Source organism: Arachis ipaensis, chromosome B5 (genome assembly GCF_059453495.1).
Source record: "Arachis ipaensis isolate K30076 ecotype BB chromosome B5, ASM5945349v1, whole genome shotgun sequence".
Taxonomy (NCBI): Eukaryota; Viridiplantae; Streptophyta; class Magnoliopsida; order Fabales; family Fabaceae; genus Arachis; species Arachis ipaensis.
Window position 1 is genome coordinate 22,489,809 of NC_142440.1, and position 15,554 is coordinate 22,505,362.

Genomic DNA, 15,554 nt, shown 5'->3' on the forward strand with positions numbered 1-15,554 from the left:
ATTAAAAAATGAACCGAAATTACTTTAAGGAATAAAAAATTTGGTCAATTTTTTTTAGAACTCAGAAGAGAGATGAGAGAGCGAGAGAGAGCGAGAGGTGAGGGAGCGAGGGGGGAAACACAGGGACGGGTAGGTCTCATGATCTGGACAAGGATCCGCGGGTTTGGAACAGGGAAGAGTATCGACGTTTGGAACATGAGTCTTTCTCTGTATTTGTGGATCACCTTCCGGACGACATCTCAAAGAGGGATTTGTTTCACTTGTTTAACTGGACTAGACGCATCAACGATATCTATCTATCCCGGAAACAGAAGAATGGTGGCATCTATATGTTTGCGTTCATACAATACACGACGAGAGGAGGGGCGTTGAAAGCTATGGCAGAAATGAATCGACTGAGACTACGAGGCAAGGTTATCTCGGTACAAGAAGCAAAATACAAAAGGACTTCCGAAGCCACATATGTCGGTAATGGACAAGTAGGAGATGATCAGCACCACCGACTGGTTCTGAAGCCGCAGAGGGATGAAGGGAACGGGCGCCCATTGGCAACTGCAAATGCATTACGTACAAAGGGAATTGTGAAGAACATGCTTGGAGATTGCGAGATAAAAAACGTGGAGTGTGTAGTGGCGAAAGAAAACTTGGAATGGCTGTGGAGAAGTCTTGTGGGTGTAACGCTGGAGCCTATTGATTTTACTTCGTTGAGGAAAATAGTAGCAATATCCCTACCTTCTGTCATCCAAGTCCGGGAGATGGGAGCTTGCAAAGCACTTCTGACCTTTGACAGTGATATGCATGCAGATGTGACGTACACCTTCCATTTGAATAGCCTACTACAAACTTTTCATAAGGTTAGGAAGTGGGACGAGTTGGAGCGGTGTGAATCGCGTAGGGTTTGGCTCGAATGTTTCGGTGTTCTGTTATCTGCTTGGTCTGCCGATACTTTCAAAATGATAGGAGGCCAGTGGAGAACAGTTGTTAGATGTGCAAAGGAGACCAAATTGTGCAGCACGCTCACAGCAGGACATATTCTGATTGATACGTGTGTCATGGAAGTTATTCAGGAGAGGATCCGTATTACTTGTGGTTCGGGGGGCTACGACGTTTTGGTAAAGGAGGTTGGTTTTGATCCGTGTGACATGCAGTGTCGTGGGACTGTTACAGACATGGATATTGCCACCAAAGAGACTACGAGCCATGAGATAACAAATCCGGGCACGGAAACGGGTGCACGGCAGAACGAACAGTTGAGCCTAGCAAGGACGGACGGCCAAGATGAGGGGTTGATGATGGTGGTGCGACGGGGAGACGAGGAGGACAGGGGCAGGCTAGTAATTTTTCACGATATTTTGAATGAGTGGGTTAAATGTGGTGCAAATCAAAATCGCGGAGAATCAGCAACGTACCAATCTGTTAATGGCTATAATCAAGGAGCCCCTGATCTTGGAGGTGAAAACGGTGATACTTATGATGCTGACTCGGACAAGACGGTAACGTGTGAATATGATCCTTTATGAAATGGGTTGAAACGGCATAATGGGCTAAAAAAAGCTACTGCCAATGGAAAGAAAAAACGGACAGTTGGGCCAAGGAAGAGTGGGCTGACTAAAATAAACAAATCTGAAGGTAAGGAAGAAATGCAATTGGGCTTGGGTTTAACACATGGTGGGCATGACCCGGTTCATGAGGGGGAATCGATGCTTCTCCTGCCTCCTGTACAAGCAGACCTGGTTGCGGTGAGCCCCCTAGGAGGGAGCGTTGACCCCTGTCTCGGAGATGGCAGCCATGGGAGCCGGCGGATTGCAGAACCGGGAAGCTGGGTGAACCGAAGTGCTGGGACCGCTGGAGATGGGGTTGTCGCCGGGGCTGGACTTGCCGGTGAGGCGGGGGATTCGGAGTGCCGACTGGCTCCTGTGCAGCGCCCTAATGACCTGGCTATGGTGAGGCCCGGCCGAGAGCATGCGGACCACCGTCTTGAAAGTGGCGGCAATGGGACTAGGCGACTTGCAGCCGAGGGAACACCCTTGACCCGCAGTGCTGTGAACGATGGAGATGGTGGATATGGCGAAGGTGAGCTCGTCAATGGTGAGGCTCTATTGTCTGGCCATGTTAGGCATGATGGAACAGGGCGCGGTGCGATACGGCAGGTGGTTGAAGCAAGCTCCGGTGGGAAGGGGCAGGATGCTGTGGTGGACGGCATGCGTGACGAGACCCTGGCCCAAGATAACGATGTGATATCAGGGTGTAGGAAACATGATGTAAACAATGTCGGGCTGGGGAAAGGACGAGTGCATGGCCTGGACCAGGGTGATGGAAGTGGGGCTGTTGGAAGGGCAGTGGACGGTTGCAGAGGCGCTGGACCAGAGCAGGGTGACGATGAGCAAGGGGACGGAGATAGTGACTGTCAATGCATAGAGGACCAGATTCTGGAGAACAAATTGACTTGGGAGCTGGCAAGAGAATCAGGGGATGTGCTATGCAATGATGAAGACGATATAATGGCAATCCTACAGGCACAGAATGAAGAAATAGCACGGAAGAGGAAAGTGGCTAAACAAAAGGCTAAGATGAGGCGGTGCAGACCTAAAACTCAAAAACAGGTGTGTAAAAATAATTATAAATGATTTTCAGTTCTTGGAATGTTAGAGGATTAAGGGGTGACGGAAAATTGAGAATGGTGAAGGAGTTAAAAAACAAACATAACTTGAGCTTGATAGGGTTGATTGAGACTAAACGGCAGGTTATGACGAGGCTTGATATTGGGAGGATCTGGGGAGGTAGTGGGGCGGGATGGGAATATGTAGGGTCGAACGGTGCATCTGGTGGTCTCTTGATGATTTGGGATGAAACTTTTTTTAAACTAAATCAATGCTATAAGGGGGAAAGGTGGTTATGCGTTGAAGGTGTCTTGCTGAAGAATGACTTCAATTGTGCCTTCTTCTTGGTATATGGTGAGGATAGTAGAGAAGAAAAGAGTCACGTGTGGGAGGAGTTGAGCTACATTGCTAGCCTATGTCAGGTTCCTTGCTGTTTCATGGGAGATTTTAATGAGATAGTGACAGTGGAGGAACGGAAAGGGACTGCTAGTTTGCCTTTGTCTGCAGTTGATTTTAGGAGTTGGATCCAAGACATGCACCTAGTGGATTTGCCGCTTACAGATCGGAAGTTTACGTGGTTCCGCGGCCGTTCATGTAGTCGAATTGATAGAGCTATGGTGAGTGTGGAATGGCTGGAGGAGTTCCCTGAGACCCGATTAAGGGGCGGACCACGGGCTTGTCAGATCACTGCCCTATCATTGTGGAAGGCAAAAGGATGAGCGGAGGGCCTAGGCCTTTTCGAAGTCTTGATTCGTGGTTTACACATGAAGTTTTTCTTCGAATGGTTAGGGAGGAATGGAGAGGTTTGGGGAGCTGGAGTTCACAGATAAATTGAAGGAATTAAGGGGCCCTTTGGGGAGATGGCATAAGGAGAACTTTGGTGAGATGGACAAGAAAATATCGAAGTTTGAGGAGGAGATTAAAAAGGTGGATGATATGGTAAGTAATGGAGTGTATGATGGAACTATTGAGGCTAGGAGAAAGGCGCTAGTTCCTTGCTGTGAGAGGTGGTACGTGAGGAAAGAAATTCACTGGAAGCAAATGTCTCGGTCTCGGCAAGCGAAGGATATGGACAGAAACACAAGATACTTCCACCATATAGCGTCAACTAGACGGAGGAATAACCAGATCGATACTCTGATAGTCAATGGCAGACTGGTAAGGAACCAAGCTAGGATCAAGCTGGCGATTAAAGAGTTTTATAAAGATCTGTATCATCAGGAGAAATCTCCTTTGGTGGGATCAGAGATGGTCTGGTAGAAAGGATAGATGAGGATGAGGCGGCAACCTTGGAGGTGATGCCATCAGCAGAGGAAATCAGAGAGGCAGTGTGGGATTGTGAATCATCGAAGGCGCCAGGCTATGATGGATACAACATGAAATTCATTAAGAGGTGCTGGGATGAGATTGGGGCTGAATTTATGACAACAGTGATGAGGTTCTTTCAGACATCCAGGTTACCAGCAGATTCTAACATTACTTGGGTGGCTTTGGCCCCTAAGTTCACTGGTGCGAAGGAGATTAAAGACCTAAGACCGATTAGTATGGTGGGATGTGTGTACAAGGTTATCTCGAAGGTCTTAGTGAGGAGGATGAGAGCAGTGATGCCAAAGTTGGTGGGGGAGACTCAGAGCGCATTCGTAAAGGGTAGGAAAATCCATGATGGGGCTCTCATAGCGTGTGAAACAGTGCACTGGCTTAGAAGGAGAAAGAAGGAGGCAGCCATCATCAAGCTAGATTTTCAAAAAGCGTATGACAGAGTCAAGTGGAGCTTTTTGGATATTGTGCTACAAAAAATAGGATTTGGGCACCGGTGGAGGATGTGGATTATGGAATGTGTGAGCACAGCTTCTATGCCGGTCCTGATTAATGGGTCACCATCTAAACCGTTTAAATTAGAGAGGGGATTGAGGCAAGGCAACCCGCTTTCTCCGTTCCTCTTTGTGTTGGTTGTGGATGTTTTGCATAGAATGGTTGGTGAGGCAGTCAGGAATGGACGTATTTCTCCTTTGGTGGTTGGTCGAGACAGCGTGGAGCTATCACATCTCCAGTTTACTGATGATACAATTCTGTTTTCTCCACCTGAAGATGAGACAATGAAGAACTACAAGCGGCTCCTGCGTTGGTTTAAGTTGATGTCAGGGCTCAGTATTAACTTCGACAAGTCTAGCTTGATTCCTATCAATTGTGAAGAGTAGTGGGTACACAGTATGTGTAGGCTGTGGGGTTGTAAGGAAGACTCCCTCCCTGTGAAATACCTTGGAGTCCCCTTAGGAGCTAATCCAAGGCTGGTTAAGACCTGGAAGCCTATCATCGATAAAGTGGAAGAGAAACTAAGTCTTTGGAAGGCGAAGGTGCTAAACAAAGCGGGAAAGTTTGTGCTCATCAAATCAATCTTGAACAGCTTACCAGTGTACTATTTGAGCCTCTATAAGATGCCGAAGGCAGTTGCTGAGAAGTTGATTTCCCTGTAGAGAAGATTCCTATGGAGTAAAGAGGATGGGAGGAATGGCATGGCGTTAGTGAAATGGGAGTTGGTACAAGCCCCGAAAAAGCTAGGCAGGTTGGGAGTCGGCGATGCTATGCTTCGTAACACTGCCTTATTATTCAAGTGGTGGTGGTGCTTTGCGAAGGAGGACTGCCCGCTTTGGAAGAAGATAGTCTGTTCCTGTAATAATCTGAGACCTAATGAGTTATTGTCCACTCAAGTGCTGCCTACTAGAGGAGGCCCATGGAAGGATATTTGCCATATGCAAATTAAGGAGCATCTCAGGGAGAAGATGATCACAGGTCTGGCAATGGAAATTGGTGATGGACAGCGGACTCGATTTTGGGAGGATGTATGGATACATGGTGGATCCTTGAAAGAGCAGTTCCCCAGGCTCTTCTCTGTTTCAAATCAGTGTGATTCGATCATTAGGGATTGCGGGTTTTGGGATGGGTTAGAGTGGATTTGGAATTTCTAATGGAGGAGAGAGTTGTTCCAGTGGGAGTTAGACCTTCTGAATCAATTACATGAGACTCCGAGACCTGTCAGGATAGTGAATAATCGAGAGGATAGGGTTGTGTGAAAATTTGATAGACTTGGTATATTTTCGACTAACTTCTTTGTGCAGGTGCTACAAGAAGGAATGCTTTCGGAGGATGTCACTAGCTACAGCTTCACAAAGACCATCTGGAAAGGTCTGGTTCCGCCAAGAGTAGAGTTGTTTGCTTGGTTTGTCCTGGTAGGCAGGGTGAATACCAAGGAACGGCTAAGACGCTAAGTCAGTTCGGGATTATAAGTAAGGACGATACGAGTTGTATTTTATGCACTAAGGATGTGGAGCAGGTCGATCACTTGTTTCTTGGCTGTGAATTTGTTTGGCAGGTGTGGAGTGCTTGGGTATCTGTCTTTGACCGGCCCTGGGCTTTCCCGAGGGCGATGAAGGACCATTTTTTAAATTGGACAAAGGAGCCGCGTGGAAAAGAGGCTCAAAAGCAGCGTCTGAGGTGCTTCTGTGCGATCATCTGGTACATCTGGTTGGAGAGGAATAGGAGAATATTTCAGAATCAAACCAAAGGCGTAGAAGACATTTTCACACAACCATGCTCAGCTACGAGTGGAGTGGTACCACGTCCTAGTGTTGATGGCTTTGCCGGAGAGGACACGTGAATCTCCTTTCTTTGGTTGTTGGTACTTCTTGGAGTTGCTTTCTTTTTGTGTTGTTTTACGCTGATTGCTCCACCGAGTGTGTTGAGCTCTTTAGTATTCAAAAAAAAAAAAAAAACAAAGAAAAAGAAAAAACACAACAACACAGCAACAATAAAAGAACGATTGACAAAAAACACACGAAGAAGAAAAAGAAAAATCGCGAAGACGAAGAAAGAATGCGAAGACAAAGAAAGAATAATGCGAAGAAGGAAGAAAGACAAAAAAGTTTGCGCTAGTAAAGCACATGTGTACATGCTGGTGTAATAAAAGTGATTTCTGTTGAGTTTATGCCAACTTGGTTGGACTTGATTGCAAAAAAGAGTTGGATGTTTAGCTGGACTGTAAATTTAATTAAATAATTATATGAAATAAAATGTAATTTGGCTGGCAGAGAAATCGCACAATCCGTAATGATTAGTGTCTAACCCACGGTGCGGAGGGAAGTTAAAGGAAAAAACCTGAGCTTATAACATATTTATCATCGTTATTGTGTATCGACATTTGCAGGACGTGATCTTTTCTGTGGTGGTGATTTATTTACAACGGAGTAATCGGTCTTAAATGCTGCTACATTCGTTGAGATCCCCTTGGTAATTCCAATAGAATGCAGTTTCTCCTTTTTACAGGTATTGGGAGAGGATGATGCACAAGCAACACCAGAAACGGACCGCAGTGACAATTTATTATTATCCTCCGAAAAAATAGCGGGCTTTCGTGTGAAGCGAAGCTTTAACTTGGGTAATTCCTTATTAGTTTCCTTTTGCCGCGGTGCGGAACTGCTTGTAGATTCAATAGGTACCAGCCGTCCATTAACTTGATTTGTGAACACAAAGGTCACCTGAAAAAATGTATTATAGAATTAAAATTGACTGTTTAATTTAATCTTTTATATTGTATATTCTATACTGAATACTAGAAGCAGTAAGCTATGGGGCACAAAAAGACTTGCAAACCATGCATTAAATACATTTGAGTTTAACAACTTTCCCAGGAACTAGAGGAGAGCAAAAATGTCAGAAAGCTACAGCACACCTCATCACCAGCTGAAGCCTGAAGGATGGCATCTGGTACAGAAGCAGAGGAGAAGTGATGGCCCCAACTGCCTAAATCTTCTTCCAATGGTGTCCCCACCTGATGGGAAACGCATTGGAATCAAAATTAGAATGATATGCTCTTTATCTCCCCTTGACCCTTCTATCAAGAGGCAAGATGGAGTGTGGAAGGTGAAACAGGAGTGATAAGTAGAATAAAAAATTTACACCCTAAATAGGAGAACCTGTACAAATTGACTCATTTATCCAACAAATATACCTGCTTTTCTGACCTTTTTAACTTCTCTAAGCAGCCAGCAATTTCTGCAAATCCACCTATGTCAGTGGTTTCTTCATCAGATTCACAATCAGGGGCTGCATATTTCTTTTCAGTAGTTTGAGGTGCATCATCTGTTTGACATCGAGTGCAACACATCTTTTCATGAATCTCCGACCTAAATACGTGATAGAGCAGACATTAGACTGAGAATTATTTATATAAGATCACTTAAAGATGCCACTTGAGTTTACACTCTCACAACAAACTACTACTCTCGCTGAACACACACATGCATGTCAGCATTGTAAGTATTAATTGTATTGCACTGGAATTTGAGCTTTGCAAAACATAAGGTAGTTTGCCTTGTAACCTGAGGTCACAGATTCAAATCATGAAAACATCTCCAATCACAGGAGTAAGATTGTGTACAACTACACTCCACAGATGAGAGCTCATACAAAAGCCACCCATCAGTTGTACTAAACTTAATTTAACCGCAATATTAAAGATATAAAAGTATGGTGCATGGACCAGTTTTTTTTATCACAGCAAAACGATTACTCATACCTATGGATTGAATATATGTTTCTAAGTCACCAGTAAATCTCATCCATATTGCTTTCCTCTGTATTCTATTGCTTAGTTTCTAGCGGTGATCAGGTTTCATCCACTAGTCATTTTGGTGTTTCCTTCCCACATATGTATCTTGGGTTGTTCATCAAATTCAATAATTTCAGAAGCATTGGGATTTAGACATGGAAAGATCATAAGAAGAATTAGAATATTTCAATCTAGTCATCAGTCAAAATCATCAGAAGACCACCAGTTTCAGCATAAAATTCAGGGTACTAATTCATTGGAAATCAATTAGAAAAGATTCTCTCCTTTCCAAGTTTCTACTCAAATCCAGATAACATATGCAAATCTGAGCCAATACCCTAACTATATAAAGATAAAAGAGCTGGAATACATTACTTGGCATTCTCATGAAAGGTGAACAAATTGCGAAGATCCTCTGTTGAAAGGAAGTTACCCTAAAAATCAGTGTGTGGATAGAATTGTGAGACCTAACTAATAGCATCAACCAAAGCACATGACCATGGTAGAAGCAGAAATTTTTACCTGTGCCGCAAGGCTATCAGTTTGCTCCTTCTGAATGACCTTTTGCAACCCTTCTTTTGACATCTGACGCTGGTAGACCTAAACATGAGTTTTAACCGTTCAATGAGGGGAGAAATGTAAACAGAAATTTCTCAGTGTGTGCATTGATAATAAATGAATATAAATGATAGTTTTTTTGTTTAATAAATCTTTACAACAATCTAACCTTTTCTTCTATTGTTCCAGTACTCAAAAATCTATAAATATATACTCTTTTCTTCTGTCCATCCCTCCAGACTCTTGCTGCAGCCTGATTATGAGTAAGGAAAAGTTGGAAACAAAAGCATGTAAGATATAGACAAAAATGAAAGAATGCATGTTAAAATTCTAATCAGAGAATACTGCTTAAACCCAGGGCATTACTTGTTTATCATTTGCTGGGTTCCAGTCAGGATCAAACAACACAAGTCGATTTCCACCAATCAAATTGAGTCCACAACCACCAGCCTTGCTGCTTAACAGAAAAACAAATTCGTCCTGCAGTATGTCAACCAAGGAATGTGATAAAGTGAAAGATGAAGCGAGAATAATAAACCAAACACCAGAATTTTGAATTGAACCATAAAGTGAAAGTTATTTACCTTAGATGGGTCATTAAAGAAGTTGACCAACTTCTGCCTTTTTTTGATTGATGTAGCACCATCAAGCCTCAGGTAAGGGTACCCTTGTTCCCGACACAATTGCGCAAAAAGATCGAGAGTCTGTTTCATGATAGAAAAATAAGTTTAGCAAACGAGAACCAGAAGGGTAACAAGACAAACATGAGAGATTCAATTAAACATCAAGGTTGAGAGGCACAAATATTCCATCTCTAACTGCAAGAGTGAGCATGAACCTGTACATATGTGTAAGATAAATAGGATTCTCATTTCTCTCCATTAGTCTTTGATGTTCTAGATTCTGTATTGCCTAGCCTGTCTATTCAAGCCTAATTAAACCATGAAACAGTCAGAGAATGTTGCTCGCTGTATTTCCTTTTCTTGGGCTAGTATCTTTATTTCTCGGATAACATTCTACCAGAGCTTGGCAAGATAAAATATGAGTGTCATGGTTGGTTCATGGCAGAAGTTGACAAAACTCATTCCCATCTATGAGTTCATTGCCAGTGTTCCTTAAATGTGTCTAATGCCAGCTTTGACAGCTTATAGTATGTATCTTGCTCCACATCAGGTTTTCTTAGGGATTAAAGGAGATGATGGCATTGCAATAAGGAACAAATATATTGTGAATGATTGAAAGTTTTTCTACAGTGAACCTCATGTGTCAATAAGTTTTCGGAGTACAACATGTAATAAGTCAGAAAGACATGGTAATCTACATGAGACGATCAAAACTAATGATATCACATCTTACATATGCATGGAGTCATGGACCAATTATTAACACACTCAACATTATTAAGATATCCAACATTATTCATACAATTTTTAGAATTTTCATAGCAAAATTCCCTTAGATGTTTCATCAATATCTCAAGGGTAGGTTGCTTTTGGTTTTGTTAAAATTTACACAACCATAACTCTACACATATCTCTTAATTTAAAAATTCTTCATTTTCAATGCAATCCAACTTGTTGACCAGACCCAACTAGTCTGTTACATTGGGATGACCCAAACCAAGTATGAGATTAAATTGGAATGGAACCTGAAACCCATGTATTGTTGGGTTGAACCAACCCTTGACACCTTTAATTGTCAAGCAGTAAATCAGTAACCAATAATAATATACAACAACAATACTTCCATTATGTTCTTTATATATGATATTAGAGATTTTATTTGAATGGCATCATTACTGACCACAAAAACTACAAATTTCCTTTAGTAAATTAAACAAATCATTTCACGCAAAAGTACTATAATTTGAAGTTTGAACAATCACATAACTAAAACCAGTTATCTAAATCTAGTACCCAACACGAGTACCCCAACTTTCTATATTCTTTTTTAGTAATATACCTGAGTGTAGTTTGAGACCAAGACAATGCGATCAGTTGTTCTCTGACGTAAATGAGCAAGTAACCTTGCTAAGACATGCATTTTCCCAGATAGCTCGACCCAAGCTCCATGCTCTCCTGTCCGTGAGCCAGACCTATGAAGAACACCCCCCAAACAAAATATGATGATTAAATTTAAACATTAAACATATAAATGAAACTTAGGCTAAAAATCTCTACCTTCCAGATAGCATTTGTGGAGGAAAGAATCGAAGGCAGTCTTCAAAACCTGAATTTCCGGGACTCCCACTTTTTATGGTATCGTAGATCAACTACAAACACTACTTCAGTTAGGAAGAAAATATGACTGAATTACTGAAACTTAATAATCATGAATGGTTAAGACAGGATTGTGTAAAAAAATCCAATTGATGGTCAAGGTAACACGAGGAAATCGATGTGATCCCCCTTCTTTTTTCTTTCTTTGGTTTTTTTTCAAAGAAGAAAAAATTTCCCTGCAGGAGAAAATCCCAAACATACCTTTGGATGATTGCATAGCTTTTTGAGAGCTGTTATGTAGGCCAAGATCTTGGATTGCTTCTGTTCTTCATTAATTGCACGTCTAACCTGTGATTCGGCACACGGATTTAACAATTCTGGTCTGATGATATTGGTTTTGGCAAAATACAACAGATAAAGACCTATTAAAGATATAGATTTTCTCAAGCAAAACTGAACTTTACATTTTTGGATTGTATAAAATGTTTGTAAAGGTCGGACTGTAAGGGAGTCAACTTGCAGCAAACAACTTCAACTATCTGCATCAGAAAAGAGACAGCACATGGATAATTGGATATTGATCAAGTGTCACTTCTAAACACAATGACCTGTGAACAGTTGTCTTTATTTCTTTTAAGGGCCTTGAATTTTATGTTCAAATATTATAATACTCAACAAGACACATGTTTCCTTTTACTTTTTAATTAAGAACATTGAGAGAGGAAAACTACAGTGCTAGTTATTTATAAATGTAACATTTCAAAAGCAATATTACTGAAAATTCAGAGAAAGAAATAATCCATTCATATGATTGATTCTTTTGAGCAATTATATGTAAGTGAAAAGTGAAATAGATCAGCAAGTTTGCCATGCAGATAAAGAAAACTATAATACCTTTGGTGGCAAGTGATTAGATAATAATGCATTAGTCCTTCTTAATATGAACTGCAACGACATACCAGCCAGTTAATAATGAGATAAAGAGTATTTTTAATCAGAGTATGAAAGAAACCAGGGGCACTATAATATGTATCAGTTCTAACTTGGTAATAATAACTTATTTGCTATCAAGCTGAATTACATCTGCAGTGACCACAGATGGATAATACAGAACTCTTTAAAATTAGGGGGTGATAACCAGCTCACATCCATAGGCGAAGAAATAATTAATACCCGATTTACTTTGGCACTTAATTCTGCAGAGCGTTCTGCACCTAGCTTCTTCTCTTCTGTAGTGGCATTTGGTTCTCTTCCACTGATGATTGGAGCCTTTAAAATGCAAGTAGGACACGTTTAAAATCAGAAACGCAAGAGAAGGGTATAAAACTCGTTTTCAGCATCATACTCTAAAAAGAGCTTTCATAGATTGGTTTGTTCTATTAGTTTGGGTACACTATAGCCTAATATTTAACAAGTGAATAGCTCTGCTTTCCAAATTAGCAGAACATTCTGACTAAAGAAGAGCTTGAGCTTTTGACTTGTATCCAAAAAATAAAATATAAAGTGATCAACGCACCTCATAGTAACGTCGAAAATTGGCAATATCACCCAGTATTCCAGGATTAGTAAAATTAACCATTGCAAAGAATTCCTCCAAGTCATTCTGCAAAATATGTCCATAAAAGTATAAACATAAATGGTTATTTAGGATTGTAGCACGAAACACAGAGCTATACATGCATAGAATCTCACCTGCAAAGGAGTTCCTGACAATAGAATTCTACGTTTACATGGAAGAGCTGCCAATGCCTGATTCAGGAAGTACAGGCGAGAAACTCAGAATCACAGCCATCAAGGTGCCTTGAACAAAAGTCAGAAACATGCCTTTAAACCGGAGAAATTTTGTACAGTACCCTGTTTGTTATCGTCTGATCATTCTTTAGTCTGTGAGCCTCATCACAAATAAGGAGGTCACAAGAGCCACTAGAGCTAAACTTTGACGAATGCATTCGGAATGTCTCATACGAAACAATGAGCACCTGTAAAATTTGGTAATGAGTACATATGTAGTTTAAGCTATACAGTCACGCACAGCTAAAAAAGGAGGGGAAATTTTGCCTGTATAGTGCTGTGGGGCCTTGTAAACTTGTCAATCCCAGAGAGAACATCTTCTCTAGTGCTTTCACAGAGAGCAAGAAGACGAACTCTTTCTCCAATCCACTTCTTGATCTCAGCTTCCCAATTGCTGACAAGGCTGGTAGGAGTTACAATGATAGCCTTTCTAACCAGTGGATTCCCATCAAATCCTTGGCAAATTAGAGTATATAGTAATGTAATTGACTGCAATGTCTTCCCCAAACTGTTTTAAGAAAAAAACGTAGCATCACAGTCTGCCTTATAATGTGAAATTTTGAAAAGGAGTATTAAAAAGAAGAGCTTACCCCATATCATCAGCCAAAATGCATCCATCTATATTGTCTGCGCTACACAGGCCAGAGACACAATCAAACATGAACTGAACTCCTTCTCTGTATCAGAAAGCAGGATGAACAGTACACATGTTAATGTGAATCCATGGTTCCAGTACTCAAACATAAAAATGCAATATGAGTATAGTAAGAACCTCTGATGTGGACGAAGGAAACGAACAAGCAACGGGTCAACTGCAATGGTGGTTAAATTGGAAGTTTGATTCTCGTCGAGGGCGCGCCAGAGTATGAGAGGATCAATGCCAGGGGGCAAAGGAAGTTCGATTTTGTGGTGAGGCTGCTCGTCGGCAAGGTCAAAGGAGCTTGCATTTTCATTTGCGTTCAAGTCCAAGAGAGGGGGTCGGGGTGAACAAGTAGAAGAACCCCAAGGGACAAACCTCTTGCGGGCGGAAAGGCGACGGGTAAGCGCATTATCATTATCGTAAGTGTGATTGGACGACGGAGGTTTAAAGGGCTTTCTACAAGCACCTCCTCCTCCCACTGATAGAACTCGAGGTAGCAGGGACTGCCTCTTAACTATGAGGTTGCCCCTATAAGTACCAATTTGCAAAATTCCAATGGATTTTGAAAAATTATGACTCAGATTCGTATCCTAAACACAAATATACGAAGCAAACAACTCTTGACTATAAATCGAAAGATGACTTACCTGAGGAGAGCATCCACATTCTGCGATTTGCGTTGGTCGTCCGCCGGAGAGGAACATTCTTCGTATTCCTCATCGGAAGAAGAAGAACAAGACACCACTTCATCTTCATCTTTCTCTTCCATTCTCACTCTCTCCGCCCCCGCCTCGCCAATTCAAGTTTCAACTTCTTACTTTGCCGCCGTACATAGCTTTCTTTCTTTCTTTTTTTTTTTTCTTTTTCTTTTTTCTTTTCCGGCTACAAAACAGGACCTTTTTATACGTAAATAAAAGAGAAAAGGACAAATAGATCCCGACCTTTTGTCCTATAGACATTTTTATCTTTGACCATTAATACTTTTAAGTCCTTAACTTTCACAAAACTTGGAAGGATAAGTCCCTGACGTAGGCATTTGGATAGATCAGTCCGTGACGGAAGTATTTGGACGGAGGGACTGATCCGTCCAAATTTTGTGAAGGTCAGGGACTTAAAAGTATTTTTCAATAGTTAGGGACGAAAATGTCCGCAGAACAAAAGGTCAAGAATTTATTTGTCCTTTTCTCTAAATAAAATAAGATAACTATTTTATTTAACAATATAAGTAATATATGAAAGGTGGAAATTCAGGTGCAGTTGACTTCACGTGAAGTTGATACCTGAGAATCGTTAAATGATTCGACTGATTTGACTAAATTTTCATCTAATGGCTCTTAGGTATCAATTTCACGTGAAGTCGACTTCACCTGAGTTTATCAATTTAAATTCTGAAATAGAATATAGTGAAATGTTTGGGTAATGGATCCTCTCCATTGTTAAAAAAAATTAAGGGTGTAAAGTGTGATCTTTAACCCTTTATTATTCTCTCTCTCATATTTATTATTAATCTCACTTACAAAATTAATGGTGAGAGATTACACTTTACTCTCTCAATTGTTAAAAAAATTGAGAGGATCCATTCCCGTAAATACAAAATATATACACATAGACTAAATTTTTGAAATGGTCTTTTAGATTAGACTCTTGCATTAGTTTTATCTTTGAATTTTTAATTGTACTATTTTAGTCTTCAAAATTAAACTCTAGACTCCATAAAAATACTCAAGCCCATTTTCGATCTAAGTCAGCAAATTAAAATGTTGATCTAACAAGTCATTGTCAGGGTAAAAATGGTGCAGATTAGAAATTCAAAAATAAAATTAGTACAAAAATCTAATTTAAAATAGTATTTTAAAAATTTAATCTATATATATTTCATGATATGAAAAAAATGTTAATATGCATTTGAGATCTCATTCATTTCACAAAAATGAGTATATCTCTATTTTTCTTTTGTCTATAATATATTAAATAAAACAAAATGATTTTTTTTAAAATTATAGAAAAAAATTGATAAAAGAATTATTTATGTTAATATTTTTTAAAATAATTGAGATTAATGTATTTTATAATTTTTTTTCATATCTAAAATAATGAATGACTCCTAAATTACTTAACTCATCATATAATTTGTATCCATT

The 15,554-nt window shown here is 40.4% G+C and overlaps 2 protein-coding genes across 4 annotated transcripts; one reads left to right on the top strand and one right to left on the bottom strand.

The window, feature by feature from the left end:
• The first annotated feature begins 1,527 nt into the window (after positions 1–1,527).
• Positions 1,528–6,107, top strand: LOC110271833 (uncharacterized). 2 transcript variants are annotated; one of them, XM_021123361.2, is made up of 3 exons: positions 1,528–2,603; positions 5,717–5,884; positions 5,971–6,107. In XM_021123361.2, the coding sequence occupies exons 1-2, from the start codon at positions 1,641–1,643 to the stop codon at positions 5,864–5,866; spliced, it is 1,113 nt and encodes a 370-aa protein (XP_020979020.1). In that variant the 5' UTR covers positions 1,528–1,640; the 3' UTR covers positions 5,867–5,884; positions 5,971–6,107. The 2 variants fall into 2 exon arrangements, with proteins under 2 accessions (XP_020979020.1, XP_020979019.1); XM_021123360.2 differs by having other exon boundaries at positions 5,717–6,017.
• A 516-nt stretch (positions 6,108–6,623) lies between these two features.
• On the bottom strand, positions 6,624–14,255 carry RAD54 (DNA repair/recombination protein). 2 transcript variants are annotated; one of them, XM_016346921.3, is made up of 21 exons: positions 14,061–14,255; positions 13,546–13,941; positions 13,364–13,450; positions 13,041–13,281; positions 12,836–12,961; positions 12,675–12,731; positions 12,499–12,585; positions 12,156–12,251; positions 11,877–11,927; positions 11,447–11,521; positions 11,244–11,330; positions 10,944–11,035; positions 10,726–10,858; positions 9,348–9,467; positions 9,130–9,243; positions 8,933–9,016; positions 8,728–8,805; positions 8,581–8,639; positions 7,606–7,780; positions 7,327–7,425; positions 6,624–7,132 (listed from the first exon to the last, which is right to left on the bottom strand). In XM_016346921.3, the coding sequence occupies exons 1-21, from the start codon at positions 14,180–14,182 to the stop codon at positions 6,779–6,781; spliced, it is 2,733 nt and encodes a 910-aa protein (XP_016202407.1). In that variant the 5' UTR covers positions 14,183–14,255; the 3' UTR covers positions 6,624–6,778. The 2 variants fall into 2 exon arrangements, 1 of the variants encoding a protein (XP_016202407.1); XR_002362620.2 differs by having other exon boundaries at positions 6,739–7,132; positions 7,619–7,780.
• Positions 14,256–15,554: the final 1,299 nt, after the last annotated feature.

Bases quoted from the DNA above. Each gene is read 5' to 3' on its own strand.
- RAD54 (XM_016346921.3), bottom strand. From the start codon at position 14,182: ATGGAAGAGAAAGATGAAGATGAAGTGGTGTCTTGTTCTTCTTCTTCC. The intron at 12,732-12,835 runs GTACTGTACAAA...TTCCTGAATCAG, and splicing joins ATCAGACGATAACAAACAGG to GCATTGGCAGCTCTTCCATG. The intron at 9,244-9,347 runs GTAAATAACTTT...GACATACTGCAG, and splicing joins TCTTTAATGACCCATCTAAG to GACGAATTTGTTTTTCTGTT.
- LOC110271833 (XM_021123361.2), top strand. From the start codon at position 1,641: ATGCAATTGGGCTTGGGTTTAACACATGGTGGGCATGACCCGGTTCAT. The intron at 2,604-5,716 runs GTGTGTAAAAAT...TTCTTTGTGCAG, and splicing joins GACCTAAAACTCAAAAACAG to GTGCTACAAGAAGGAATGCT.